At 39.3% G+C, this 27834-nt stretch overlaps 4 protein-coding genes across 4 annotated transcripts; 3 read left to right on the forward strand and 1 right to left on the reverse strand.

Annotated features, from left to right (window-relative positions):
- The first annotated feature begins 9072 nt into the window (after window positions 1–9072).
- Window positions 9073–13810, forward strand: LOC143882431 (F-box/LRR-repeat protein At4g14103-like). The gene is made up of 3 exons (XM_077385923.1): window positions 9073–10456; window positions 13048–13128; window positions 13577–13810. Exons 1-3 carry the CDS (start codon window positions 9491–9493, stop codon window positions 13808–13810), a joined length of 1281 nt encoding a protein of 426 aa, XP_077242038.1. The 5' UTR covers window positions 9073–9490.
- Window positions 13811–16378: 2568 nt separating this feature from the next.
- Window positions 16379–16983, forward strand: LOC143882547 (uncharacterized). Its single transcript, XM_077386023.1, has 2 exons — window positions 16379–16526; window positions 16617–16983. Exons 1-2 carry the CDS (start codon window positions 16419–16421, stop codon window positions 16893–16895), a joined length of 387 nt encoding a protein of 128 aa, XP_077242138.1. The 5' UTR covers window positions 16379–16418; the 3' UTR covers window positions 16896–16983.
- Window positions 16984–17115: 132 nt separating this feature from the next.
- Window positions 17116–17751, reverse strand: LOC143882432 (uncharacterized). Its single transcript, XM_077385924.1, has one exon. It carries the CDS (start codon window positions 17749–17751, stop codon window positions 17116–17118), a length of 636 nt encoding a protein of 211 aa, XP_077242039.1.
- Window positions 17752–18511: 760 nt separating this feature from the next.
- On the forward strand, window positions 18512–27492 carry LOC143882433 (putative F-box protein At1g49610). Its single transcript, XM_077385925.1, has 4 exons — window positions 18512–18709; window positions 20998–21945; window positions 26592–26876; window positions 26967–27492. The coding sequence occupies exons 1-4, from the start codon at window positions 18512–18514 to the stop codon at window positions 27183–27185; spliced, it is 1650 nt and encodes a 549-aa protein (XP_077242040.1). The 3' UTR covers window positions 27186–27492.
- The last annotated feature ends 342 nt before the right edge of the window (window positions 27493–27834 follow it).

The raw sequence follows: 27834 nt of genomic DNA on the forward strand, positions 1-27834 counted from the left end.
TTATGTTTAATTTTTAGCTGACAAATTTAATTTTTATCTGACAAAGTTGTGGCATTACTCTAAATTGTGCACCACTTTTAAGAGATTATGTGTATTATATATTTATATTTCATATTTCGTGATTCATAGAATATGATACTTTGTTTTATATTGCTTGGAATGTATGTTTGATCGTAGAAAGTTTCAACTTTATTGCTCTTGCATGAATAAATTGATTTTTTATACTACACTTTACTCTTCGTGACTGGTGCTAACTGTAATTTGATTGAAATTTAGCAGTGTTATTGATATTTGATAAGCTTAAGTTGCAAGCTTATATATAACTAGGAAGATAAAACGAGGGACGTACTGGGTATAGATTACAAGGGAGATGTGGAAGAAACAAAAAGATGTTTTTTGACATCGAGAAAAGGAATGTGGAAGAGAAGAAAGGTACGACCCCTGGTCGCAGGAGTTGAGAGCTTAAAGCTCTTAGGAAATGAAGGGGGGCTCTTTTTGTGTAAATATGCTCGTCGAACGTTTTTTTTTTTGGATGGTAGGGAGTTTTCGGAATTTTTGGTCATTTGTGGTTGACTACGGTAGTCCCTGGATGGTGCAAGGGCTGGGAATGTTGTGTGGGGCTGGAAGCCCATGTTAAAAGTTTTTTCCTGTGTAGAATTATGGAAGGTCACTTTGGTCTATCTGAGCGTGCTTAGGGACACTGTCCTTCGCCGCTCGGGGGAGTTTTTCTCCGCCGGATAACCACTCCTCCCCATGATGGTTGTTTTCTTAGTTACCAAGGTGGGTGACAAAATGCTTTAGATCCTTGATGCATTTCGAGGCATATTAACTCGTTGGTTTTCTTCAATTATGTGGATGATGTTTGGGCTATGAGGTGTTTCTGTTGTTGGAAGTTTTGAAAGGTATTGTAGAAGGTTGCTGGGAAGGGTCGACACAGGAGGAAGTTTGGATGATGGTGGAAGTTTGTTAGTTGTTGTGGAAGTCTGTTTACAGTCTGTTACGCTTTTTTACTTTTTGGTCCCGGAGTATGCTCCTGGACCCTCATACTATGTAATTTCTGGTGGGACTACTGGTCCCCATGTATATTCCATGGTATGAATATAATAGTCGCTTTTCAAAAAAAAAAAAAAATTATGTATATAACTAGGAAGATGGATTCAAAATTTATAGAAACTATGGATTGGTTTTCTGATTGCTGATGGACCAGCATTTGCTGGGTAGACTCGTTGGGCAGACTTCCAGTTGAAGTAAGTCACATCTGGTAACTGATGATGGTTTTAATGGTAGTGGCATTTGTTTGAAAAGCTAGCCCTTAGAGAAGGTTATTCTGTCATTTTCGTCATGGTTATGTTTCCCAGTATTGATGACTCCAAATTGAAGTCACATATGGTCACTGATGATGGTTTTAATGGCAGTGGCGTTTGTTGGGTGGTGAGAAGAGTGGTTTATTGGGGCGGGAATGAGAGATGGGGTTTGTCGGGATTTGGGTGGGATGATGACAGGATTGAGAAAGAGGGGTGACTGGATGATGGGGATGTCGGGTAGTGGAGGAAGAAATACAATCGAGAGAGAGACGAGAGACTCCTGATCGTCTCACATATGAAGATTTTCCTCTTCCCGTCTTCCTTGTCTTCTGTTCATTCCATTGTTGAGCCTAAATCTGATTCTGAAGCTGCATCTCAGTCATGTTGGAAAGAAGCCATGCAGGAAGAACTCAAAGCTCTCATAAAAAATCAGCTAGTTCCTCTCCTTAACTTCATTCTCATTCTATAGAGCGAGTACCTTTGTTCCTCTTCCTGAAGGGAAGCAAAGGATGGGTTTACAAGGTCATGCTCTTATTTTACGACGGTAGGGACGATTGCTTCCATTACTGCCTAGATAGATTGCCAAAACAGGTGCAAGGAGTTCTTCGTGTGCCACCCGTTTCGGATAATCTGGGCTCTTCATGTTTCTAAATGTCAGCTAGAATAGTTACATAACGGGTGCACCAAAACAAAATCCTTAGATCAACATGTATAGATTTTAGTTACATTTATGTCGACCGAGATACTATTACTTTAATAAATGAATTACAGAACTTTGACCAATATCTTAAATCCTTCCGAAAGATAGCAAAAGGTCTGCAAAGTAAAATTTTCATTAGAGTTTAAATAATCCTTCAGATATGTTTGCCCAGCATGAATTCAGGACTGATTGAACAAACCAATGAAAGCATGGATTAATTCCTGGCAAAGTGTTGAAGACCTTCTCGAAGTGCCAACTCTATTTTTCTCAAAGTGGGTCTAAATGTTTCAATCCCCACTTCATATGGCAGATGGGTATAATGTTGAAGGATTGCATGGGTTTCAAATGGAATGAGATCAAACCACGTCTCCCAATTTTAGCTATTTTTCGTATAGGTAAGACAAGTATGTTACCTACTCTGTTTTTGGTAGTTCTGTTATTACTAGAATTTTGAAGGATCTATTTTGCAACTCAAGCAATGTTTGTGAATGGAGAAACACTCAATGTGGCATTGGTTTGGCCTTATAAATTTTTAAATTGGTTAATCTAGTTATGTTGGTTGAGGCTTGAGGCTACACAATCTAAAAATGATAACATGCGAGTTGTGAAGCTCAACAAAAATAATTAGCAGTTCATACCGTTTGAAAGAAATAAAAATAGACAGCCACTATTTCAGAGATCCAGATGGGCACCTCGATGACTAAAGAGGAAAGAGTAAGGCACCCATTCCACCCAACAGGACTAGTCCTTGTTCACAGTCCTAGTGCTGTCCAATTTTAATGTTATATGTGTGATGATACATAAGATTCCCTCGTCAATATTCTAGACATTCTCCCTACGATTAAGATATCTATGGCAGGAGATATGGTGTTTCAATTTCTTGATAGACTTACAGAAAAATTTCTCAGCTAATAATGAAATTGAACATCCTTATTCCCTCGTCAACTGAGAATCCCACCCGCAACCCAATTCCTAATCCATCACTTCTTCCCCACCATCTTCCATTAGATTGCAATTCAACCCTAATAGACACTAATATTGGTATTGGTTATTCATCAGTTCCAGCATTTCAACTCCAGCTAATATAGGGAAGCTTTGTTGAGCTGACTTGAATATTGATCTACAGAAAGGGGTTCTACTTTCTAATCAAAGGCCTATTCTATGGACTCTCTACTCTTATCAAGTGCATGTACAAGCACTTAATAAGGGTAGACATATGGGTGTGTGTATTATACATTGAGCATGGTCACATGTACAGGACAACAAATGGAGTGATCACTATTAGTTGGCAGATACTTCAGTTTACAAGATACAGGTAATCTCTACACGTAAGAGGCTCATAATATCTTTTGTATTATATAACTTTGACATTACAAAACAGTGAAGCTCAATCTTTGATGTGGTTTGCCGAAGGAGACAGTTTTCCTTTACCATCCAAACCCTACAATCATAACTCTCTCTTGATTTATTTCTAAGGATCTTAGGGTTTACTTTAATTTGGGATTACTTTTTTTTTTTTTAAATTTCCTGATGAGGATGGGGCTGTTGATGTGTTTTTTTCCCTGGTGATAATGAGGTTTATATTTCGAATAGTAACATCTTTTAAGACTAAAATCGGCTTAAAACAACTTTTGCACCTATTTTTTTATTTTTTTTTGGGAAGTGTATATTAGCTTGCTTTTCTTACTTGAGACAGCCCCTTCCGGTGTATTTATGACCAAGGTTTTAAATTTCGACCATAATCTGAAAATTTTGGTTTCCGTCAACCCCAAAACCGAAATTGTAGATACTTGAAACGTTATAATATTTTGTTAAAAATTTCGAAACGAAATTTTGTTTTCCTTGAATTTTTTGCCGATATTTAAGGAATTTCACTGAAAAGTCTAGATTTTTTAATTATTTAATACTTTCCCGAAATCTCAGCTAATTTTCTATGAAATAAATTATTATTTTATTTTGTTTCGTGGATTTTGCCTGAAATTTTGACCAAAAAATTCGGTTTCGGTGAGGACCGAAACACTTTCCAAAACCGAAATTTGAAACCATGTTTATGACAACTCTCTTACACAAAAGAGGGCTGTCCCAAGTAAGAAAAACAGGCAAATATATCATTTCCCCATTTTAGAAAGGGAATTGATTTTTGCGCTCTAATGTTTTGATAAACATGCTCTTCAGATGTTTGTCGTGTAGTATTTAAGGGCTTCAAGAGCTTTTTGAGAACCACAATATGCCTCTGACAGCCCTTTAAATACTACACAAACAAAATTTGGAGCGTGTGTTTATCAAAACATTGGAGCGCAGAAATCATTTCCCTTTTAAAATGGTTGTAAAAGTTGTTTCGCATAATCTAAAGGAGTGGATTTCACCTCAGCCAGGACCTAAGTGCGTTGCTCCAAATCATCCCATTCACTTTTTGATGAATGGTTGAGATTTAGCACAAAAAAGTAGGGGTGCAACTTGGGTCGGGGTCAACCCAAACCCGACGGGTTCAACCTGAGTAGGGTTGGCAACTGGTAGGGTCGGGTTGGGAAAACGCCACCTCCCCCCCCCCCTCCCCCATAACGTGATTTGACGTAAAAAAAGTGTTAAAGTCTCCTTTCGTCAGAAAAAACTGGTCAAATGTGTGCATGATAGTGGTGGTGTAAATGGGGTTAGCTAGTGGATGGATGTGTGTTTATGGGTGTTAGTTATATAGCTATGTGTTGTAGGGTAGTGGGAGTTAGTTATTTATGAGGTGTCTTGTTAGTGGATAAGTGTGCTTGTGATGTGGCAATCTCTCTTGCTTGTATTTATGTAATAGCAATCTAATGAAATGAAAGGAAGAGAAATTTCTAGCAAAGAGACATAAGTTTCTTGGAGAGTCATGGTTCCTCTCGATTTGAACCACTAGGATTGTATTTATTAGTGTAGGAATGGAAATTATTCATCCTCATCCTCATCCTCTCCTTTCTCCCCATCCTAGACACTATAAATACAAGCTTCCTCTCTAGTAGATGGAGATATCTCTCTCACCCCCGATCTTGATTTTGATCAACGCCTCATAGTCTCCCAGTAATGGTAATGACATCCCTCTTATTCTCCTACTCTCCGAGTACATGCTGGTCAACCAAACAATACTTACTATTCTCCGAGGTAATTCTAGACAAATCAAAATACTTCTCCTTCCTTTTGACTTTTGACCTCTTATTCTACTACTATCCGAGCCACCCCCGCACATTGAAGGTGACTCAGAAACGTACTAGCTTGGGCCAGCAACAATGGGAAGGGCACATGGCAACAAAACAAAGGGCACGCACATGGCAACAAAGCGAAGGGCACTTGGCCACTAATGGATATCATCGAGGAAAAAAGGGACCCTGTTGAGCGTATTAAAGATGGTGTGGACACTTTGTCGCCGTGCTTGTATGGTCTTCCTCATATATCAATAAATTTGTTGTCTTTAAAAAAAAAGGGGTGAATATAAGCATTGGAACAATTACCAATGGGGGATAAACATTAGGCGAAATTATCACCAGAACCCATGCTTCTCAAAAATTATCAACGAGAGACAAAAGAGGTCTTGTCAGTAAAAGCTGGACGAAAATGCCATTTGGCATTTACAACACGTTTTGACCTTATTTTTTTCTTCTTCTCTCTTCTTTTACTTTTCCATTATTACCTTTTTGATTTTTTTTACCCTACTAGTCATATTCCTCCTTGGTCAGCCACTATTGTTGCTGGCAAATCTTGAAAACTTGAATGTTGAGTTCTTACCATCTATCTCTCTATATCTAGGTTTTGTTTTTTTTTTTTTTAGGGTGTTGCACTATTTTTCCTTCCTCTGTTTCTTATTTGTCTTGTTTAGGGTTTAAGCGATTTGTATTTTAGGGTGTGTTCTAGAGATAATGCATGGATGGCTTCACTCACTTTTTGGAAGACTAGTGGTTGTACAAGAAAAAGTTGATGTAATACATGAATGGATGGCTACACATTTTTTTATTTACTTAAATCTTTTTTTGTAATCCACAAATTGGGATGTAATACATGAAGCACATTTAATGAAAACAACATCCATTTCTTTTGTTATTTCTATCATGAGCAGAATTGTAATGCCATTAGAAGAGTTGCTATAGGCAAAGGGTTTTGTAGCATAAGGGGTTTATCAACTATGTGGAAGGGGGTTAGTAACTATCAAAAGTAGGGTTACCAATTTTCAAATGGGCTTGTCAAGTGCTTGAAAATTGGCCGAGGGTACTGGAGTTTTGGAAGGGGGTTTTCAAGTCTCTAGGATTGGGGTTATCTAGTATAAAAAATAGGGTTACCAATTTCCGAATGGGGTGATCAAGTCCTTGAAAATTAGCCAAGGGTACTGGAGTTTTGGAAGGGGGTTTTCAAGTCTCTGGAATTGGGGTTATCTAGTATCAATAATGTGGTTACCAATTTCCGAATGGGCTTATCAAGTCCTTAAAAATTGGCCGAGGGTACTGGAGTTGTGGAAGGGGGTTTTCAAGTCTCTGGGATTGGGGTTATCAAGTATCAAAATGGGGTTACCAATATCCGAATGGGCTTATCAAGTCCCTGAAAATTGGCCGAGGGTACTAGATTTTTGGAAGGGGGTTTTCAAGTATTTGGGATTGGAGTTATCTGGTATCAAAATGGGGTTACCAATTTACGAATGAGCTTATCAAGTCCCTTAAAATTGGCCGAGGGTACTGGAGTTTTCGAAGGGGGTTTTCAAGTCTCTGGGGTTGGGGTTATCCAGTATCAAAATGGGGTTACCAAATTCCGAATGGGCTTATCAAGTTCTTTATGAACACATTTTTACTTCCTGTTTTTTTTTGCTCGTTCATTTTCACCGTTTTTTTTTCTTTCTACCCTACAATTCATCTTCCTCATCCTCCATTGAAATGGAGAAGGAGAAATGCAAAACCCTAAAACTAATTATGGGAATGAACTCACGTTTCAAGTTTTCGAGCTTTCCCGCCTCCAATGGTGGCTAAATGATGAAGAAGATGACTGCTAAGGTAAAAAAAACAGGGAAAGAAGAGAGAACAGGGAAAAGTGGAAAAGCAAAACGTGTTGCTTAAGAGAAGGGCATTTTCGTCCAACTTTTAATGACAAGACCTCTTTTGTCCCTCGTTGATAATTTCTGAAAAGCATGGATCCTATTGATAATTCCGCCTAATTTTTGTCCCCCATCGGTAATTGTTTTATAAGCATTTTAGAATGGCAATTGGCTGAAGGAGTCTCTCCCATTCTCCTTGCTGAGGATCCGCTCCCATTGTCGCTGTTAGCTCTCATTAATTCTGCAGCCAAGGAATGAATCATCCCTACCGATCTACCTGAAGTTTAGAGAAACATCATCATCGACCGTGCTTTTGTACCCTTCCCCTTGTAATCTACAACCTGAAACTGATATAGAACAAAACTCAAGATGGGAAGATATCGTTGAAGCATACTTGAGATGCAATAAATACCACCCCTGGTTTTGGTGGAATGCTGATATGTGGACTATTTTTTTAAGGCAAAGAACAAGGGGTGCAACACGAGAATTTCCCAGGCGGTCACCCATTCTTGTACTAGTCGCACCCAGAAGCACACTTAACTTCGAAGTTTGGATGGGATGCATTCTGAAGCAAATTCACACCAACCAAAATTGTTTTTTTGTTGTTGAAGGTACTAGTTGCGCCCAGAAGCACACTTATCTTCGGAGTTTGGATGGGATGCAGTGCATTTGTGTAGGAATGATTGTACCATTATGAAGCAAATTCACTCCAACCAAAATTGTGTTTTTTTTTTTTTGTTGTTGAAGGGTTTTGTATAAAATACTCTCACGGATGTCTATTAATGCTAGAAGATTTAACCTACCATGCCCTCTCAATTCTGTCCTTTTCCCACTCTCCCTAACCCTCCCTCAACAGTTGTAAGCTAATATTACATGGAAAAAAAATTCATGGTTGCCAAACATGGTAAAGGTTGGTCGACTTGTTTACCGAAGAGAAATCCTTAGATCGACATGTATAGATTTTACAACTGCATCTTTGTTTCGTATAGGTATGACAAGTATGTCACCTCACCTACTCTGTTTTTGGAAGTAAGTCTTATTATTCCTGGAATTCTGATGTTTCTCTGTAGCAATAGTCCTTGCTTTGGTCTTGTTGATTCTTAAAAAGGGATGGGCAATGATACCCCCACCCCCGGTGGCCCACTAACGGGAAAAGTGAGACGTAAGTTACATAACCCATAAAGCATGTTTCCAATCTACTTTTTACCGGCACAACGCTACTCCAATCTGGTCTCTCTCTCTCTCTCTCTCTCTCCCCAACATGCATGAACGGTTGGTGGTCCCAACAATTAATTTGTTTTAATATGTGAGCAAGGTAGGCATCCATTCAATGGCCCGCAACGTAAATAGGTTGCACCCCAAAATATAGGAGAAAAACCAATAGTCCTTGCTTTGGTCTTATTGATTCTTAAAAAGGGATGGGCGCTGATATCCCCTCGGCGGCCCACTAACGGGAAAAGTGAGACGTAAGTCACGTAACCCATAAAGCACTTTTCCCAACTAATTTTTACCGGTACAACGCTACTCCAATACGGTCTCTCTCTCTCTCTCTCTCTCTCTCTCTCTCTCTCTCTCTCTCTCTCCCAACATGCATGAACGGTTGGTGGGCCCAACAATTAATTTGTTTTAATCTGTGAGCAAGGTAGCCATCCATTCGATGGCCCACAGTGTAAATAGGTTGCACCCCAAAATATCATTTCCAAAGGATGATCCTAGCCCTCCAATCTAAAGAGAAACTGCAAGTTATAGAAACCTCTATAGATTGGAGGGTTGTGATCATCGCATCGAAATGATTTTTGGGGCACAACCTATTAACATTGTGGCTCATCGAATGGATGGTTTGCATCATCCTATGGTTCAGGTTGTACAGTAACATTAAAGCCCAATTGTAGGCCCCACTTATATTTTTCTGAAATAAAGTGTACGGTCCACACAATAGGATGATCCAAGCCGTCCATTTGGTGGGCCGTGAGGTAAATAGGTTGTGCCCCAAAATCATTTCCATGGGATGATCACAACCCTCCGATCTTTAAGGTTTCCATAACAGTTTGGGATGCAACCTATTTACGTTGTAGGCCATCAAATGGATGGTTTGGATCATTTTATGGTGGGGCCTACCTTCCTTGATAGTAGTGTTGTAGAGGGGTGATTTTATCATAAAAGCCGGTAAGAAGGTAAGAAACGTGCTTTATAGTTAGTGGGAGCCTCAATATCAGCATAAAGGGATTTGCTAGGCAATTTGGGACCTTTGCATTAGAGAACAACCACACATGGTCACTTTACGGCAGATTTTGTCATATTTGTTGGCTGGCCTTGACGTCACTGTCACGGATGACATAAGCCACGTGCAGTCAAAAGTTTCCGTTTCTTTCTGTGTCGGAACCCTAACACTGAGAATAAAAGAGTATTGCTCTCAGAAAAAGCACACTCTTAACTCTTTCCATGGAAGTAGAGGAAGAAGAAAACAACGATTCGATTTCCGAGGAAGAAGAAGACAGTGATTGGGAGCCTAACCCCAATCATTGCTTCATCACCAATTTACCAGATCAACTCCTCCTCCTCATCCTCTCCTTTCTCCCCATCCTAGACGCTATAAATACAAGCTTCCTCTCTACTAGATGGAGATATCTCTGGACTCTCACCACCAATCTTGATTTTGATCAACGCCTCATAGTCTCCCCAACCGAAGACTTCTCAAAAAGCCGTCGCCTCTTCGCGAGCTTCGTGGACCGGGCCCTACTCCTCCACGAAGGATCTGAAATCAACAGACTCCGGATCTGGTTCAATTACGACCACGAACTCTACGAATCACACCTATCCTCATGGATCCGTTTCGCAATACTTCGTAACGTGAAAGAGCTCGATTTACAACTTGAGAGGGAATGGGAAGACAATGATTTTTACTTCTGGGACATGCCCTTCCTTTTCAACCCATCTGTCTTCATTCGTGATTCGGTTAGGGTTTTGAAACTCTGCTTGCCCGGCCTTGATCCGACCCCGGATATGCGCTTTGGCTCAATCACGACTCTTCATCTGAAACAAATCGGATTGACAGAACGCACGATACCGGATCTTCTTAACTTTTGTCCGCATCTCGAGAATTTGGTTCTGGATCATGTTGGTTTGTACATGGCTCCTCTCAAGATCTACTCGGTGAAGCTTAAAACTCTCTCCATCGTCAATTCTATTCAAATGAATGGATCTGTTGAGATTGATGCTCCTAATCTTTTATCTTTTACCTGTATCCGTTATTTAGCGGATGATTATTTGATCAAGGACGTGTCGTCTCTGGTTGAAGCTGTCATTATTTTTAGCTTGTCCAACGCTTTTTTCCAGAATTGGAGAAAGATTGTTAACGCTCTAACTCATGTCCGTAGTCTCAAGGTCCAGAGTTGGTGGTGGATGCAGGTATGTTTCTATTTGTGTTCTATGTTTGTTGCTACGCATTAGTTTGAGTTGTTAGAATCATGGTTTTAAATTTCCGCCGAACCAAAATTGAAATATTTCCCAAAATTGAAATATTTCAGTTTCGGCACAAACTGAAACGAAATTCATATGAAGTCATTGTTGACAAGATTTCGCCGAAATTTTACCAAAATGTCACCGAAACATTTTTATACTTTTTTTACAAAATTTCCACCGAAATTTTAAAAATGTACACTTAAATGTTATAATTTCCACCGAAATAGTAAAAATTTCAATTGAAATTGCCAAAATTGACACTGAATTTTTCGACATTTCAGTCGAAATTAAAAAAATAAACGAAATCTCAATTATATTTTGACATGATTTTGGCCGAATTTTTTGCCCGAAACCGGAACATTTCGTTTTCGATGGTGGCGGAAACCGGCACCAAAACCGAAATTTAAAACCTTGGTTAGAATATGTGACATCCAACCGTTGGATTATCTTGGTGGTAGATTAAGCAAGTTGGACAGATGAGGTAACCTAGATATCCTAGGTAACCAGATTAGAGTAGCAATTAGGTTATATCAGTATGTTTCTATCTTTATCTCTTTCCACAATCAGTGCTTATCTTTCTATGTTATTCTTTTTTAGTGTTCTTTATAAACCCTCATTCGGCTCATTGTAATTCACTCAAGATTAGTGGGAAATCTTTAATTTTATCATGAGCGGTACCTTTTTCTTCTTCTAAATAGATTCTATAAGGACAACAGCGATTATGAACATAAAAATTGAAGAAATTAAAGCTTAGCACAAGTTCGGATATAAGGATACCAAAACAATGAGCAAAATCTACAACTTGGTGTTGGAAATTCGTCAACACTTCTCTCCAAGTAATATCATGACCATTTAGGAGTGGCATCCCTCTCCATCGCATGGCGATTAAAGATTTTTAAAATTGTCTGCCACCACATTGTTACATATCTGGCAACATTACCTTTTAGGGTTTGATTTGGTTTCTCATGCAGCTTTGTGATTTGATTTTATTTCCTTTATGTTTGTTACCAAGTTAATAGACTTTCTTATTTAGTAGATAGCCATCAGGGATGGAGCCAACAGGGCACGATGGGGGCAATTGCCCCCAATGAAAATGGGGAAATTTTCGCTATGTGATAGGTTTATTCAGTTTTCTAGTAAAGACCCACTTGAAAATCGAAAATATTTCTCAGATTATGTCCCTGTATTATAGCATTTGTTTCTTAATCCCCTCAAAAAGCAACTGAAGTTAATGCTAAATTTTCGTAAATCCCTTGTTTATAGCATTTGTCTCTCTCTCTCTCTCTCAATTAATGTGATTTACTCTCTCTCTCTCTCACCACTAAAGTTTCAATTTCTACATGAGCAATGACAAAAAAAAGATCCACGTATTTTTCAAAAATGACTGAGACCATTTCATGGGATGATCCAAATCGTTCATTTGTTATGGGCCACAATGTAAATAAGTTGTGCCCCAAAAATCATTTTCATAGGATGATCTAACCCTCCGATCAATAAAGGGACAACCTCTATAGGTTAGGATCATCGATTGGAAATGAGTTTTGAGGCAAAACCTATCTATATTGTGGCCAAATAAATGACCGGTTTGGATCAACCCGTGAAGTGGGCTGTACACATTCCTTTTGGTAAAATGGTGAACAGCCACACACCATATAAAAACTCATGATTGATATAGGTAATTATGAGATTTTATATGTTGTCCGCACGTGAAGTCCAGTGTTTTTCAAAACCTACCTTGTGGCCAACTTCATAGGACGATTCAAACTGTTCATTTGTTGAGCCACAATGTAAATAGGTTGCACGTACCCCTTTAATCAGGGACGTAGCCCGTGGGCGAATGGGGGCACTTGCCTCCCTGAAATCCGGGATTTGTTGGTCCACACCACAGTGTGAATAGGATGTAGTATTTTTCAACTATAATATTTTTCAAAAAAAAAACTAGATCCCTCTTCGAAAAAAGACTAGGTCCCACTTCATATGATGATCCAAACTGTTCATTTGCTAGGCCACAATGTAAATAGTGAAATCTCTGGCATTGTTGGACCATGATGTAAATATTTGGCCCCACCCAACAAAACATAGTGGGCACCAATACATCAAAATTCGAGGTTTAAATTGTGGGTTCCACATAATGCATGTGATAGGGGGAGATTGTGGACCCCACCTATCAAAACAAGAAGTGTAAAAGGTGTGGGCCCAACATACTACAACAACCATTCTTTGCCCCCTCTAGACCAAATTCCTGGCTCCGCCCCTGATAGCAATTATGGGAGAGTTGCCATCTTTTTCAAGATGGAGGGAGGAAAGTTTATTTGTATTTATTCTCATTATTGGAGGAATAAAGGAATCACTTCATTCTGGTTGAAATCTGTTTTTCCAAGAGGACACAGTGTTCCTCTCCCTGAGGGTAATTGCCAATTGATAGGTCCATAACCTATCATTTGGTATCAGAGATGGAGGCTCGTGTCGATTGCATTGAAGCATAAGAGACTGAGGTGAAGGAGCAACTTGATGACAAGTTTAATATCCGTCCACAGGCAATGGAACGATTGTCATCACGGATGCTAACTGTTGCCGGTGACGACGAGTTGAATGTTGCGAGTGAAGGCGGATCAATTGTCAGTAGTCATGTTCAAAATGTGCAAGGAGATGGGCGGATCAAAACGCGCTTTGCACAAATAAACTTTCCTAGATTTGATAGACACGATCCCCTTGAATTTATATACAAGGACAATTTTTTAGTTGTCACAGGACAATGGATCATGAAAGGGTTCTACTAGTGTCATTTCACATGGACAGGGTGGCTTCCACATGGTTCCAATGGATGCACAAAACCACATCTATTCATTCTTGGAAAGAACTTACAGAAGCACTCTTATCACGCTTTGGTCCGACTGATCATGAGAACTTGGATGGGTTGCTGTCCAAGGTTATCAAGAGGAATTTGAATGGATTGCAAATAGGGTTAGGGGTCGACGGACAAGGTGCTCATGGGAACATTCATACAAGGCTAGCGAGACGAGATCAGGCAAGAGGTATTAATGTTCCAACCTTTTTTCCTTAAAGCATGCGATGAGTCTAGCTCGAAGCCAAGAAGAGAAGTTAGATAGTTTGCAGAAGTCAATGCGCCCAGGCCTTAGTCGTGTCGCATTTCCAACTAGCTCTACGACGAATCATACGGGCTCAAGAGGATCAACAAATGTTGGGTTTGAGAGTTACAACCAGCCCACCCAACACAAAGAGTGGATCCGGAACGATTACCGCCCCGGTAAAACAGATCTCACAAGAGGAGATGCATAGTAGGTGCTCAATAGAGGAGATGTGTAGTAGGTGCGCACAAGGTCTTTGTTATTATTGTGATGAGCGCTTCACACCCAGTCATTGATGTAAGAGCATGCAAATTTTTATGATTGAAGATTTGGAGGAACCTAATATGCGATTGGATGAAACCGAAAACAAACGATGGAGTGGTGGAAGTTACACAGTTTCCTTCCTTCACGCCATGAGGAAATGTTGTGGCTTAGGGGGTGGCAATGTTAAACATCTGATAACATTACCTTTTAGGATTTGATTTAGTTTCTCGTGATTTGATTTTATTTCCTTTATGTTTGTTACCAAGTTAATAAACTTTCTTATTTAGTAGATACCAATTGTGGGATAGTTGCCATCTTTCTCAAGATGGAGGGAGGAAAGTTTATTTGTATTTATTCTCATAATTGGAGTAATAAAGGAATCACTGCATTTTGGTTGAAATTCGATTTTCTAGGAGTGTCCCCTTTCCCTCTCTGTGGGGTAGTTGCCAATTGATAGGTGCAGAACCTATAACACATCAAGAACTTCAGAAATGGACATGTAGTTACCTATTCATGCAAACCTCATAGAGGAAATCTGTTTATCTTTTGGGAAAATTGAACTGTCTACAATCAGTGAGATTCGCAATTCCTTGAATTCTATTATTACGGACATCGATGTGACAAAAAAAAAATTCTCATATTTTGGCCACATTGATATGTTACTAGGAAATTTCTATGGTTGTAAACAGTGCACAAAAAAACTCTGCATGCCAAGTTTAAAAATGCCAATTTTGTATTGGAAATGAAAGATAATTCGATTACTGTTTCTAGATCTATTCCTCTTAGAGAGCTACATGTGGTCATTCTCTTGAAGATGTAGCTGTTAGGTTATTGAAATTGGTGGAAAGAAAGGGAAACCATTGCCCTCGGCATCTTAAAATCTGGCCAACTTTACATCTTTCTTTTGGCTCGAGTTGTATTATAAACCATGTGTCAAGGTTCCTTTAAGACACCTCATGATTCTCTTAGCAACTTGTAGGTGTTCTTATCTCAGATAGATTATGCATAAACTGACACACTTGATTTGTAGCATAGGTAATGTCAGGGCGTATGAAGGTCTAAGTATTGAAGTGAACCAAGCATGATTATGTACGCGTTGTGGTCTACCTCATTTTCTCTATCTTGCCTGCTAGCCATCATAGGCTTGATGTGAGACCAATAGGGAAGAAAACTAGATCTCGTAACTTTGATACCAAACTGATGTAGAATTCAAAGATAATATCAATCAATTGTGGGGTTTGAATGAATTTCACAATTACAATCAGATATAACCGATGAATTCAAAAATAATATCAAGCACTTGAGTCCAAGATCAAAATCATTCCGACTCATATGTTGGATTTAAGATCAAGTCGATCTGTAATTCGGAGAATTGAATTTTAAAGAAAGATGACCTTTTGAGCACAGAACTTCTTTGTTCTTTGTATACTCATCATAAAGGAAATGAGAATCCTAATAGTCCTAAGCTGGAAAGGCTTACTATTTATTTTATATTCTTCATCATGAAGGAAATGAGAATCCTATCATAGAGAGAGACATTTCTAAGTGTTAAATTACCAACTTCTCCAAAAATTTAAGCTTTTGGAGAAATGCGTTATTTATCTTTTATACTTTTAACACTCCCCCGCACATGCGGTCCACTTGGCTAACACGTGGCACATGGGTCCCACTGGGCCGATCATCGCATGTGGATTTTTGCTATCCGGGAGGCTTGAACTCAAGACCTTTTGGCTCTGATACCATGTTAACTTAAGCTTTTAGAGAAAGGCGTAATTTATCTTTTATACTTTAACACTAAGAAAGGATTGCTTTATTGTACTGGAGAGATATGTGCTTTTCAAAGTTGAAACCACACTTGATTTAAACAAAAAAATTTCTTAGAGGATTCTTACCCATATTCTTTGTTTTTTAATGGCTATCCATACCCATATTCTAGACTCAAATAACAGATCCTTGCCGTATCCTAAGAATTTTGAGTTTGGAGGATCCTCATTCCAGATCCTCACAATATGTGATAACCAAATCTGTATCCAAATAAATGCGCAGACTTGGCGTGGATATTGATAGGTCCAGATTTTATAACTTGTATTGAATTATCTGACATTTGTGTGATATGGAATTTATAATTAACGTGCAATATTTGAAACAGGTATAATATCGATCTATCGCTCATTTTGATTTCTCTAGGTTTGCATGGATATAGCAATTCACAACTGTCCAATGAAATGATTTTTTAGAGGATAACAGCCACATTTTGTTGAACAAAAGAGATTGAATGAACAGACACGCACATATGTGAGAAATACAGTCACAATGACGTTGAAGGAACATATCATGGTTATCTCTCTCAACGTGTTTGTTTTTTGTCATTGATTTCTAAAAATGAGAGTTCGAGACTGAAATGCTTGCTATCCCTTCCTTTCTAGGAATCTAATTACCAACTTACATTGTTGTTTTTTTTTATGTCAAAGCATCTTCAACAAACAGGTGAATACTCTGAAGAGATCGTCCCCCATAAATTCAGGTATTTGGAGTTGGAAACGGTGTTGAGTAAAATGGAGCTTCCAGGTATAGCTAGAATACTCAGGATTTCTCCCAATCTTGAAACCATGGTTCTTGAGAGCGACATGGTTGACCAAATGGCTTACATGGCAGATAACAATGTAAGCATCAACCATGATTAAAGCTCTTACACTTCATGTGATTCTGCTTACTCTCCTTTATTACAACTGGTTCTATGATTCTTTTGTTAGGCTTCCGAGGAGAGCTACACGGGAGACTATTTAGAAAAGGTATTTACCGGAAGTCCACTATACCTCAAGAAACTAAAGATAACATCATTTTTGGCAACAGATAATGAGATAGAGCTGGTGAAATATCTGCTCAAGTATGGGGTGGCCTTAGAAAAGATTATTCTTGTCCCTTATAAAACAGGTTTAGTATCAGTTTCGCCTGAACATTTAGCAGAACGATTTCAAGAACTGCAGGCTTTTCCAAGATCCTCTAAGGATGCTGAAATATTGTTATTGTAGAACTTTGACTGGTGTAAGTGGTTTTTCCTTTTAGTAGTTTTCTTCTATGTTATTAAACCAATGATTGCAATGAGAATTTCTTTTAGAATTTGGGGATTTTCCATTATTAATTTTTTTATGGCATGCATGCTTGGGTTGCAATTTTCCAAGTAATATATTTAAAGACTCTGGAAAAGTTCTTATTTTATTTATTTTTATTTTTTATTTTTGGTAACTGGGGTTAGGCAAGACCCTGACCAGAGAACAACACAGAAAATAAAGAGAAATTATACATCCGGGAGTAAAGGTTGCCTTCAAGGTCGTCCTTTACAATGTCAATAAGGGTGATCGGAAAGTGATTGCCAAAGATGGCTGAACCCTTGCCAGGACAGTCGGTTTTTGAGAGGAAATCAGCAGCTCGATTAGCTTCTCGCCATATGTGAGAGATGAACCATGAGAAGTTCATGAGGTTCTTGACGATATCGGCAAGGAGCGGTTTCTTCTTCCAGGGACAAGCAATGATACCTTTTATAATGTTAACAGCCAGAAGGGAATCTGATTCGATCCAAAGGTGCTGGACATTTAGATCAGTTACAAGGATGATGGCGTGATGAATAGCTTCAAGTTCCAGCTCTTGAAATTGGTCTGTTTGGATTGGGAGAGAGAAAGCAGCCATGATGGTACCTTTGGAGTCTCGGATGAGGCCTCCTATCGTTGCGTTATCATCGGCTAAGGATGCATTGCAAAGCCACTTTTGGAGGGATCCATGAGCAGTATCTGGGAGCTTTCTGACTTGTGATGCATGGAATGTTGAAGATTTCGGCAAAAGTCTTGTTCCACTGGCTAGATTGACCATCAAGTCTGAAGGAAAATGCATCTAGCTCTTACGATGGATAAAATATCCTTGAGGATCTCCTGTTTATGTCTGAATTTCTTGTTATGGACTCTGTTATTTCTCTCTGTCCAGATGTGATAGATAGAAGCAGTGAAGGCTGTCCTTATGGGCATTGCAAGCTGGTTTTTTTCCAGGGTGAGAGGTTCTAATCCCTTCCTCTTCTTTTAATAAGGATTCGAGTGCCTTTCTTCTGTGGGAGAAACGCCACAAAACAACAGACAGTGAGTCTCAGGAGCCCAGACCCAGGAGTTTGTCTCGGATGGAGAGTTTTTGATGAAGAGCTTGCCAAGAATGAAGCTCTGCTTGGGATATGGCCTCTAAACCAGATGGAGGAAGCCCATTGAATCTTTGGCTTCTTTGTCCGAAGACAATTCCAAGGGCTCTCCAGAGTGAATCTTCCATCAGATATAGGCTTCCAAATAATTTCGTTTGAGGCTACTGGGATTGAAAGAGTTTTGTCAAGGACGCTGTTGATTGTTGTGTGGCCTAGGAGATTTTCAGTATCCCATTTTCCATTGTGGAATAGTTGATCAACTGACGTGCAAAGATGAATAGCTCGTAAGTCTTTTCCTTCAGTGTATTGATTTCGCATGTGGCCATTTAGATGCCATGGTTGGATCTAAAAATCAATTCCTCTCCCAACTGTGGAAAAGTTGAGTTTGACATCAAAGCAGATTGTATTCATTGGTGTAGGAATGGAAATGATTCTCAAATATATAGCACCAGGGAGTCGATGATAGTGATGGAAAAAAGAAAAGAAGCTAAAATACTACCAAAGTGGGCACCACAACCCGTTGGTTTGATTAAGTTAAACTTTGATGGAAGCACAAAGGGAAACCCGGTGCGGGTGGACATTGGAAGCTTGTTTCGGAATTCAGTTGGCTTTGCAATTCTATCCTTTTCAAGTCCTGATGGGGTCTGTGATGTCAATGAAGCGAAGGCAAGAGTGTCCCCCCTATGGTGTTGAAATAGTTCACGGAGCATGGTTTGGGTTCCCTTATTATAGGTGACTCAGGAAACTTACTAGCTTGGGCCAGCAACAAAGCAAAGGGCACATAGCAGCTAATGGATATCATTGAGGAAACAAGGGACCTTGTTGAGCATATTAAGCCTACGATTCAGCATAGCAGGCGATTGGCCAACGAAGAACCAGACAAGCTAAACTAAAGACGGTGCGGACGCCTTGTTTCCGTGCTTGTATGGTCATCCTCGTGTATCAATATAAAAAAAAGGCAAATATAAGCGTTTTAGTATGGCAATTGGCTGAAGGAGCCTCTCCCTGATGAGGTTCCTCTCCCATTGTCCCTGTTAGCTCTCATTAATTTTGAAATCAAGGAATGAAACATCCCCAACTGTCTGCTGGAAGTTTTTAGAAACATAATCATTGAACGTGCTCTTTTAACCCTCCCGTTGCAATCCACAACCTGCAAACTGATATGGAACAAAGCTCAAGATGGGAAAATACTGTTGAAACCATGGTTTTAAATTTCGGTTTCTGTTTAAATTTCGGTAGTTGCATTTCAGCCGAAATCCAGTAATGACAAAAATATTATTTAATTATTTACCAAAATTTGGCCAAAATTACCAAAATTTCGGAATAATTCTATATTTAAAAAAAAATCAAGTTCTCAGAATGCCTGAATTTCGGATTTTGCCAAATTTCGTCTTTTAAAGGGGCTGCTCTTGCATCAAATATCAAGGGTGGCGCTTTTTTCAAGGTCATGCCCGATCTGGCATCACATAATTTCTCATAAAAGTTGTTGCCCGTAACTTCTAAAGGAAATCATTTCACCTCCGTCCGGACTAAATGTGTTTCTCCAAATCAGCTCATTCACTTTTCTATTAATGGCTGAGATTAAAAACTGAAAAGAGATGAACATTGGGCTTTTACTACTAGTTTAATCACCCAAAAACGAGATTTTATATGGTGTAAGCCCTTATAGTCCCTTATTTCCCAAAAAGTACTATCTAAATCGTCCATGTGATGAGCCACAATGTAAATAGGTTGTGGCCCAAAAACCATTTCCATAGGATGATCCTGGTCCTCCGATCTATAGAAGTTCTATAATATGCAGTTCCTCTATAGATCGGAGTGTTGGGATCATCTTATAGAAATGATTTTTGGGCACAACCTATTTACGCTGTGGCCCATTACATGGACGGTTTGGATTAGGGCAGCAACAGGGTCGGGTTGAGTCAGGTTTTTCAAAACCCTAGCCCAATCCTGGATCCCATTATCTCTGCCTTGACCAGCCCTGACCCTGAGTCAGGGCCGAAAAACCTCAACCCATTGCTCGCTCTACAGGGCTCAATGCTAGCCTTGGCCTGGCCCTAATTCACCCTAGTGCAATACCTGTTAAGAGTGCCAAAAATAAAGCAACTACTTATCATATAGAACAAAATGATCAATAAACAGAGGAAGGGAACAAAATAAAACAATATGAATTCAACAACATCACGGGCAACATAGACAATTAATAATAATAATCTAAAGAAACATCAATCCAAGATAATAGAAAACATTAGCAAAAGAAACATGCACAGATGATTCGATTCTATAATAGAAAACTTAGGGTCGGGCCGGGTCACGGTACCCGAGGCATTAACCCAGAATCCGACCCAACCTGAGACAGGGTCTAAAAAAATGAACCCTGACCCGCCCTCAGGGTTGGAAAATCCAGCCCTAACTCTGTTTGGGCTTAGGGGCAGGTCAGGGCTGATAGGGCCAAACTTGCACCCCTAGTTTGGATCATCCTATATTGTGGTCCGTACAGTACTTTTTTAAAAATAAGCTTATATAAGGGCTGAAAATTATATGGTGTAAGTGCTTAGGACAATAAGGCCTTTGTACGGTGGAAGTACCATCCTTGATTGAGCTGCTGTTGGATCAGATATCAAGGGCGGTACCCTTACCGTATTGTTGTAAGCCCTTACCCCCATATAAAATCTCATAAGGGCTTACACCGTATAAAAACTCAAAACGAGGCGGGCCCGTTGCTCTTGATCACGTCAGAGGATTCTACATAAGCCACGTGGCTTTAAACGTTTCCGTTTCTTTCTCCGTCGGAGCCCTAGCCCTAAGGACCCCTAACACGAGAACAAAAGAGTCGTTCGTAAAATCTTATTCTATTTGCATTGCTTTCAGAGTAGTCTTTCTTTTTTTTCTATGGAAGTAGACGAAGAAGAAAACATGGAAGTAGAAGAAGAAGAACAAAACAACGGTTCTAGTTCCGAGGAAGAAGAAGAAAAGAAGAGGAGGAGGAGGAAAACAGTGATTGGGAGCCTAACCTTGAACATTGCTTCATCACCAATTTACCAGATAATCTTCTCATCCAAATCCTCTCCTTTCTCCCCATCCTAGACGCTATAAATACAAGCTTTCTCTCTAAAAGATGGAGATACCTCTGGACTCTTACTCCAAATCTCGATTTCGATCAACGCCTCATAGTTTCTGAAACCGAAGACAAATCAGAAAGCCGTCGCATCTTTGCGGGCTTCGTGGACCGGGCGCTACTCCTCCACGAAGGATCCGAAATCAACAGACTCCGGATCTGGTTCTATTTCGATCACAAACTCTACGAATCACACTTATCCTCATGGATCCGTTTTGCTATCCTTCGTAACGTCAAAGATCTCGATTTAAAACTCGAGAGGGACTGGAAAGACAATGGTTTTCCACAGTACTCCATGCCCTACATTTTTAATGACTATGTTTTCAGTCGTGGTTCGGTTAGGGTTTTGAAACTCTGCTTGCCTGGTCTCGATCCGACTCCGGATCTGCGATTTGGCTCAATTACGACTCTTTATTTGGAACGAATCGGATTAAATTACTCCACCATACCGAATCTGATTACGTTCTGTCCGAATCTCGAGAATTTGGTTCTGGATCATGTTTGTTTGATGACTGATCTCATAATCTCATCGGTGAAGCTTAAGACTCTCTCGATCATGAATACTTTGCAAATGGATGGATGTGTTGAGATTGATGCTCCCAATCTTTTATCTCTAACCCTTAACAATTATGTTGCGGATGATTATATTCTCAAGGATGTGTCGTCTCTGGTCGAAGCTGTTATTATTTTTTTGTTGGGGAACAATTTCCAAATTTGGAGGAAGACTCTGAATGGTCTTACTCATGTCCGTAGGCTCAAGATCGATAATTTGTGGTGGATGGAGGTATGTTTCTATTTGCGTTCTCTATTTGCTGGTGTGATTTCTTTTTTTCTTTTTCTTTTTCTAAACTAACTGCAATCATGTTTTAAATTCAATGAAAATATCCGGTATTATGATTAGGAACATAAAATTCAAACATAAAATAAAACCTAGCACAAGTCTTGATTCACTGGAGGATTCTTATGTACTGAAATGAAACTGAATCAGCATCTGTAATCCTATTTTTGGTCTATATTTAATTCCAAATTTCCAACACTATCTTGTTTGGTAGATAGATACACTTAGTCGTTCGGAATTGGAATGGTTTGATTTTCTCCCTCCGTGAGTATTATTTTGTAATTTTTCTTTCTTTTTCTTGTTTCCTGTATTCTCGGGTGTGGTCCATCTCGGTCCCCCCCTGTTCTTTTTATGATATTTTTCACCATTTCAAAAAAAAAGATACACTTGAAACAAATATCTTCACTGTTTCGCTCGAAGACACTATAATACAGGGTTCAATTAGAGCACCCCTCAAAAGGATGCTAAAGCGATTGTCACGCCCCGAACCAAGGACTCAGTCCAAGCATGCAACAGCGTTATATGTCCAAGAACCTCGGTCTACAGACATACAAGGAATTCCTACAATCATGCAATATACGGAGAAAAAAAAACTAAAAGAAATAATCAAGTTAAATGATCTGTCATCAATAGGAGTCTACTATGGAAACTCATCTGTTCAACCTGGACTACAATTAATCCTATATATATATATATATATATATATATATATATATATATATATATATATAGAAAGCAGAATCCTATACATCTTAAGTTTGCTACTGCCTCTAAATAAATAAAAAACATGAGTCCTAGAGTCTATCCTGCTGGCTCCCAAATCCTGCGAGATACGATTTCCTACTGTTCAGCATCTGTAAATAAATAATAAGAACAAGTCTAATCACCCCGTTGCTATCTGAAGTCTCTTTGACAGACATACTTTACTGTTTTACCAAACATACTTTAACTCATACATCCCCTTGCATAAAGATCATCAATTAGACGAAGAGCAACTAATATAAGAACAAGTCTAATCACCTCGTTATTATCCGAAGTTTCTTTGACGGGCAAGACCTCTGAGTTTCTGTGAACTTTATCCTACAACAATTATTAACCCTAGGTTAATATCTTAGGATAGAAAAAAAGTCCTTCGGGGTGAACTACACCCACAAAACACACCGGGAACCAATTCCAAGAATCGGTCAAACAAACCAGCTCGATCGACCGAACCGATCTTCGGTCGACCAGACAGCAGGTACTAGTTTTATTTTATAAAATCACTCTTATCGGGTTCGGTCGACCGAACATGTGATTTGAGTTTTTTTCCCGATTGCGGGATCTTTCCTTTTGGTGATTCTTTTACCTGAAAACTTCACTCTTTCCTCATATGAAAATCATTCCAACACTCTAGTGTTTGATCATCTCAGATCTGTGCTTTGATTGAATTTCCCAACACAAAGTTCATTGGAGGTAATTGGAAGTAAACGACTCCAACAAACTCGAATCTTCCCTAATCTGAAACAAAACAACTATCCTTTCACCAGATCCTCAAGATCCGTTCGAGGGTCGTGATTTCTTGCTCCCAAACTTCCATTTTCGTTTCAAAACTTTTTGGACGGAGTTTGGCTAACGAAACAGCACACAAACCCTAGTTTGGATCTTAATGTCTTATTTCTTATGGAGTATGGAGATCGAAAACTGAGAACAAAATCAAAATCGAGTCTCTTACCTCTGGAAATCGGCTCTCCTCTCTCGAAATCCTCCGCAACCTCCACACTCTCCAAATTAGGGTTTTTTTATGGGGAAATAAAACTTATTATTAGTATTTATACCAAGGTTGCCAAGGCGGGAATCGAAAGCGGGATTCGATTCGGGATTCGAAAGCGGGAATCGAAGGCTCTTGGGATGGTGGGAAGCGGGAATCGTGGGTTTGCCAGAGAGTCGACGGGGATTCACCGGGGAATCGCTGAGAGTCTTGGGGAGTTGGGATTCGCTGGAGATAAGCTGGGGATTCGCAAGGAATCGGGGTTCCTATAAAGTGGGAATCGGGGTTTTCATAAATTGGGAATCGGGGTTCCCCAGAATCGGGGATTCGAATCGAATCACGGTTCGGATTCGCGATTCGGGGATTCGCGAATCCCCAACTCCAAGTACGAATCCTGCTTCTCTGATTTATACACCTCATCAAGGAGTCCTAATCTCAGCCCTAAAGATGACAAAAATACCCCCCACTTAGTCGAATTTTACATTCGGATTTATTGGGCGTTTTGGGGTATTTCAGCGATAGAGGGCGAGCCTTAGCGCAGCGATAAGGTTGCTCCATTGTGACCTGGTGGTCACGGGTTCGAGTCACGGAAACAGCCTCTCGGGGTAAGGCTGCGTACATCTAGCCCTCACCAGAGCCCACAATGGCGGGAGCCTCGTGCACTGGGTTGTCCTCTTTTTTGGGGGCATTTCAGCAATAATACAGGATTCAATCAGAGCACCCCTCAAAAAGATGCTAAAGCGAAGCTGGAGACCGCGGGAGCCTCGTGCACTGGGCTGTCCTCTTTTTTGGGGGCATTTCAGCAATAATACAGGATTCAATCTGAGCACCCCTCAAAAAGATGCTAAAGCGAAGCTGGAGACCTGGCTTGGTTAATATTCTCAATAATGATTCCTTTTGTGATATTCGATGCCGAGGAGACTATGCTTGTGAGGATCTTCAAGTTTCTTCTCATTTAAAGGTAACCTAATCACAATGGGGATAAAATGTGCCGCAAAGTACAAACATCCCATCCTCTCAGTGAAGAAGGAAATATTCTACATACTGAAAAAGTAGAGACAGAATCAGCCCGATTTAAATTGATTAGATAATGCAAAGAAGGAAAACTTTATTGTTTGGATTATGCAGATTGGATGAATAGATGACGCCTGGTGTTATTAGAAGTTTCACATATGATACAAGGACATTGTTTTTCTGACTGCAATGTTAATTTCCTCAAAATTGATTACTGATGAGTGCTTTGTTCCTGGTAGCAAGCCAAGGAAGCGCCAAAGCATAAGTTGGAGAGAGGTAGCAAGCCAAGGAAGCGCCAAAGCATAAGTTGGAGAGAAGGACTCGGAGTGTTTTTTGTAGGACATGAGGAGCCATATCTCCTAATTTCTTGGAGTAAGGATTTTTTTGGTTTTCCTCATCCGAATCCTGTGATTATGGAATGCAAGTGTCTTCCAGCATGCGTTAGTGGGCTAAAATTTCTCTCGTTAATGGAAAAAGGACATATACTAGCACGAGGGCCCAAATGAGGCAATTATTGGAGATGACTATTCTCAAGAAAGTCCCACCAAGGGTGTTTCGGTATTGGCTTCTAGAACTGAATTGGAAAGTGGTGCAGCAGTATCACCTGCATGTCGTATATCATTCCAAGAATTTTTTTTTAAACAATTGACAAATTAGAAACTAACATTATTAAGGAAATTCGGTCATGTCTCCAGCTATTCCACCACCGACTCATATGTTTTTTATCCAGCATTTGAAGGGTTAGGGGATAACACATTTTCCCATTTGGATTTAAGGATGTCAAAAAACGGAGCAAATTCTACAATTTGATGTTGAAAATTCGCCAACAGCCAGATTTTCGTTTTCAAAAAAAAAATTCGCCAACAGTTCTTTCCAAGTAATATCATGACCATCTAGGAGTGGCATCCCTCTCCATAGCATGTCCTTTAAAGCTTTTTGAAATTGTCTGCCACTACATCAAGAACTTTAGAAATAGACATGTAGTAACCTATTCATGCAAACTTCCTATTTTTGGAGGAAATATGTATATCCATGGGAAATATGTATATTTTTTTAATGGCATCATATGGAGAAGCTGAATTGTCTACAATCAGCGAGGTTCACAATTTCTTGAATTGTATTATTGCGGACGTCGATGTGACAAAAAATCACATTTTTTTGCCACATTGATATGTTACTTAAAAATTGCTATGGTTGTAAACAGAGCACACAAAAACTCTTCATGGTCAAGTTTCAAAATGCCAATTATGTATTGGTGGATCTATCACTCATTTTGTTGTATATTTGTTTGGATATGGCATGTATGCTTCATGGATATTTGTAGGTATGGATATTTTAACTGATTCTTTTAAGTGTCTGACACTTGCATTCTATATATTTTTTTGGATGCAACACTTATATGCTAGTTATCATTTATTTCATAAATATCTTTAAGACAAATTTGTGCTTCACTGTCAAGATAAAGATTCAGTGCTCACAAGTCAAGACAGAAGAGAAAAAAGTGGACCCAATGCCAAAATCACATTAAAATATAATGTATTTTGAAATTGCAATTTGCAACCGCCAATCAAATGATTTTTTACAAGATAACAACCACATTTTGGTGAACAAAAGAGATTGAATGAGCAGACACGCACATACGTGAGGAACACAATGACGGTGATGGAATGGAAGATATCTTGGCTATCTCTCTCAACATGTTTGATACAATGACAGCTTAGTATTTATTGTTGATTTACAGACTAATCTATGCATGAGACTGAAATTCCTTCTGTCCCTTCCTTTATAGAAATCTAATTACAAACTAATGTTGTTGTTTTTTATGTCAAAGCATCAGCAACAAACGGGTGAATTCTCTGAAGAGATCCTCCCCTATAAATTCAGGTATTTGGAGTTGGCAATGGTGTTGAGAAAGATGGAGCTTCCTGGTCTAGCTAAAATGCTCGAGTTTTCTCCCAATCTTGAAACCTTGGTTCTAGAGAACCGAATGGTTTACATGATATATAACAAGATTCGCCGCAACGATGCAAGCATCAACCAGACTCTCGGCAACGATGCAAGCATCAACCAGACTCTCGACAACGATGCTAGCATCAACCAGACTCTCGGCAACGTTGTAAGCATCAATAGTGATTAAAGCTCTTATACTTCATGTGATTCTGCTTAGTATCCTCCTTTACAACTGGTTCTGTGATTCTTTTGTTAGGCTTCCGAGGAGAGCTACACGGGGGACGATTTAGAAAAAGTATTTACTGGAAGTCCACTATACCTCAAGAAATTAAAGATAACATCATTTTTGGCGACAGATAATGAGTTAGAGCTGGTGAAATATCTGCTCATGTATGGGGTGGCCTTAGAAAAGATTATTCTTGTCCCTGATAAAACAGGTTTAGTATCAGTTCCACCTCAACATTTAGCGGAATGATTTCAAGAACTGCAGGCTTTTCCAAGATCCTCTCGGGATGCCGAAATACTGTTAGTTCAGAACTTTGACAGGTCTCAGTAATTTTTCCATTTTATTAATTTTCTTTTAAGTTATTAAACCAACGACTGCAATGAGCATTTCTTTTAGAATTTGGGGCTTTTCCATTATTAAAATTTTCATGGTACACATGCTTGGGTTGCAATTTTCCAAGTATTTGTTTTGTTTGAAGATCAATGCATCATTTAAGACGACTGAATTTACTTTTAGACACGGAATTAAAATTTCCCAAAACCTAGTCATTTTGGCATACCTCGCTACGAAACTAGCATGCAATTTTGTAATGCTTCTCACTCGCTTTGGTATGCTTCGGGAATCTTTTGCTTATTTGGGTTGAAACATTCGGCAACATTACCATTTCAGTCAAAACACTCATGAGGATCACATGGGACGTTTCTTACAAGGAGACCCATTTTTGGGGCTTTCCCATTATCTTCAATCAAAAATCATTCTTGTTTTCAAACTCACTTCAATTTTAAATATAAAAACCATTAAACAAGGGGAAATGCAGAATGGAGAGTGGATTGCTGAATGGGAGCCTTCATCAACAACCTGTTTTAGGAGTTTTCAATTTGAGGTATGTTTTTTAGAC

The sequence above is a fragment of the Tasmannia lanceolata genome, unplaced genomic scaffold (genome assembly GCF_043159265.1).
Source record: "Tasmannia lanceolata isolate RefF3 unplaced genomic scaffold, GAP_Taslan_0.1 ptg000008l, whole genome shotgun sequence".
Classification (NCBI taxonomy): Eukaryota; Viridiplantae; Streptophyta; class Magnoliopsida; order Canellales; family Winteraceae; genus Tasmannia; species Tasmannia lanceolata.

Bases quoted from the DNA above. Each gene is read 5' to 3' on its own strand.
- LOC143882431 (XM_077385923.1), top strand. From the start codon at position 9,491: ATGGAAGTAGAGGAAGAAGAAAACAACGATTCGATTTCCGAGGAAGAA. The intron at 10,457-13,047 runs GTATGTTTCTAT...ATCCGTCCACAG, and splicing joins AGAGTTGGTGGTGGATGCAG to GCAATGGAACGATTGTCATC. The intron at 13,129-13,576 runs GTCAGTAGTCAT...TTTTCCTTAAAG, and splicing joins CGAGTGAAGGCGGATCAATT to CATGCGATGAGTCTAGCTCG.
- LOC143882432 (XM_077385924.1), bottom strand. From the start codon at position 17,751: ATGCATTTTCCTTCAGACTTGATGGTCAATCTAGCCAGTGGAACAAGA.
- LOC143882433 (XM_077385925.1), top strand. From the start codon at position 18,512: ATGGAAAAAAGAAAAGAAGCTAAAATACTACCAAAGTGGGCACCACAA. The intron at 18,710-20,997 runs GCAAGAGTGTCC...CAACGGTTCTAG, and splicing joins GTGATGTCAATGAAGCGAAG to TTCCGAGGAAGAAGAAGAAA. The intron at 21,946-26,591 runs GTATGTTTCTAT...TTTATGTCAAAG, and splicing joins ATAATTTGTGGTGGATGGAG to CATCAGCAACAAACGGGTGA.
- LOC143882547 (XM_077386023.1), top strand. From the start codon at position 16,419: ATGGAGCTTCCAGGTATAGCTAGAATACTCAGGATTTCTCCCAATCTT. The intron at 16,527-16,616 runs GTAAGCATCAAC...TTCTTTTGTTAG, and splicing joins CTTACATGGCAGATAACAAT to GCTTCCGAGGAGAGCTACAC.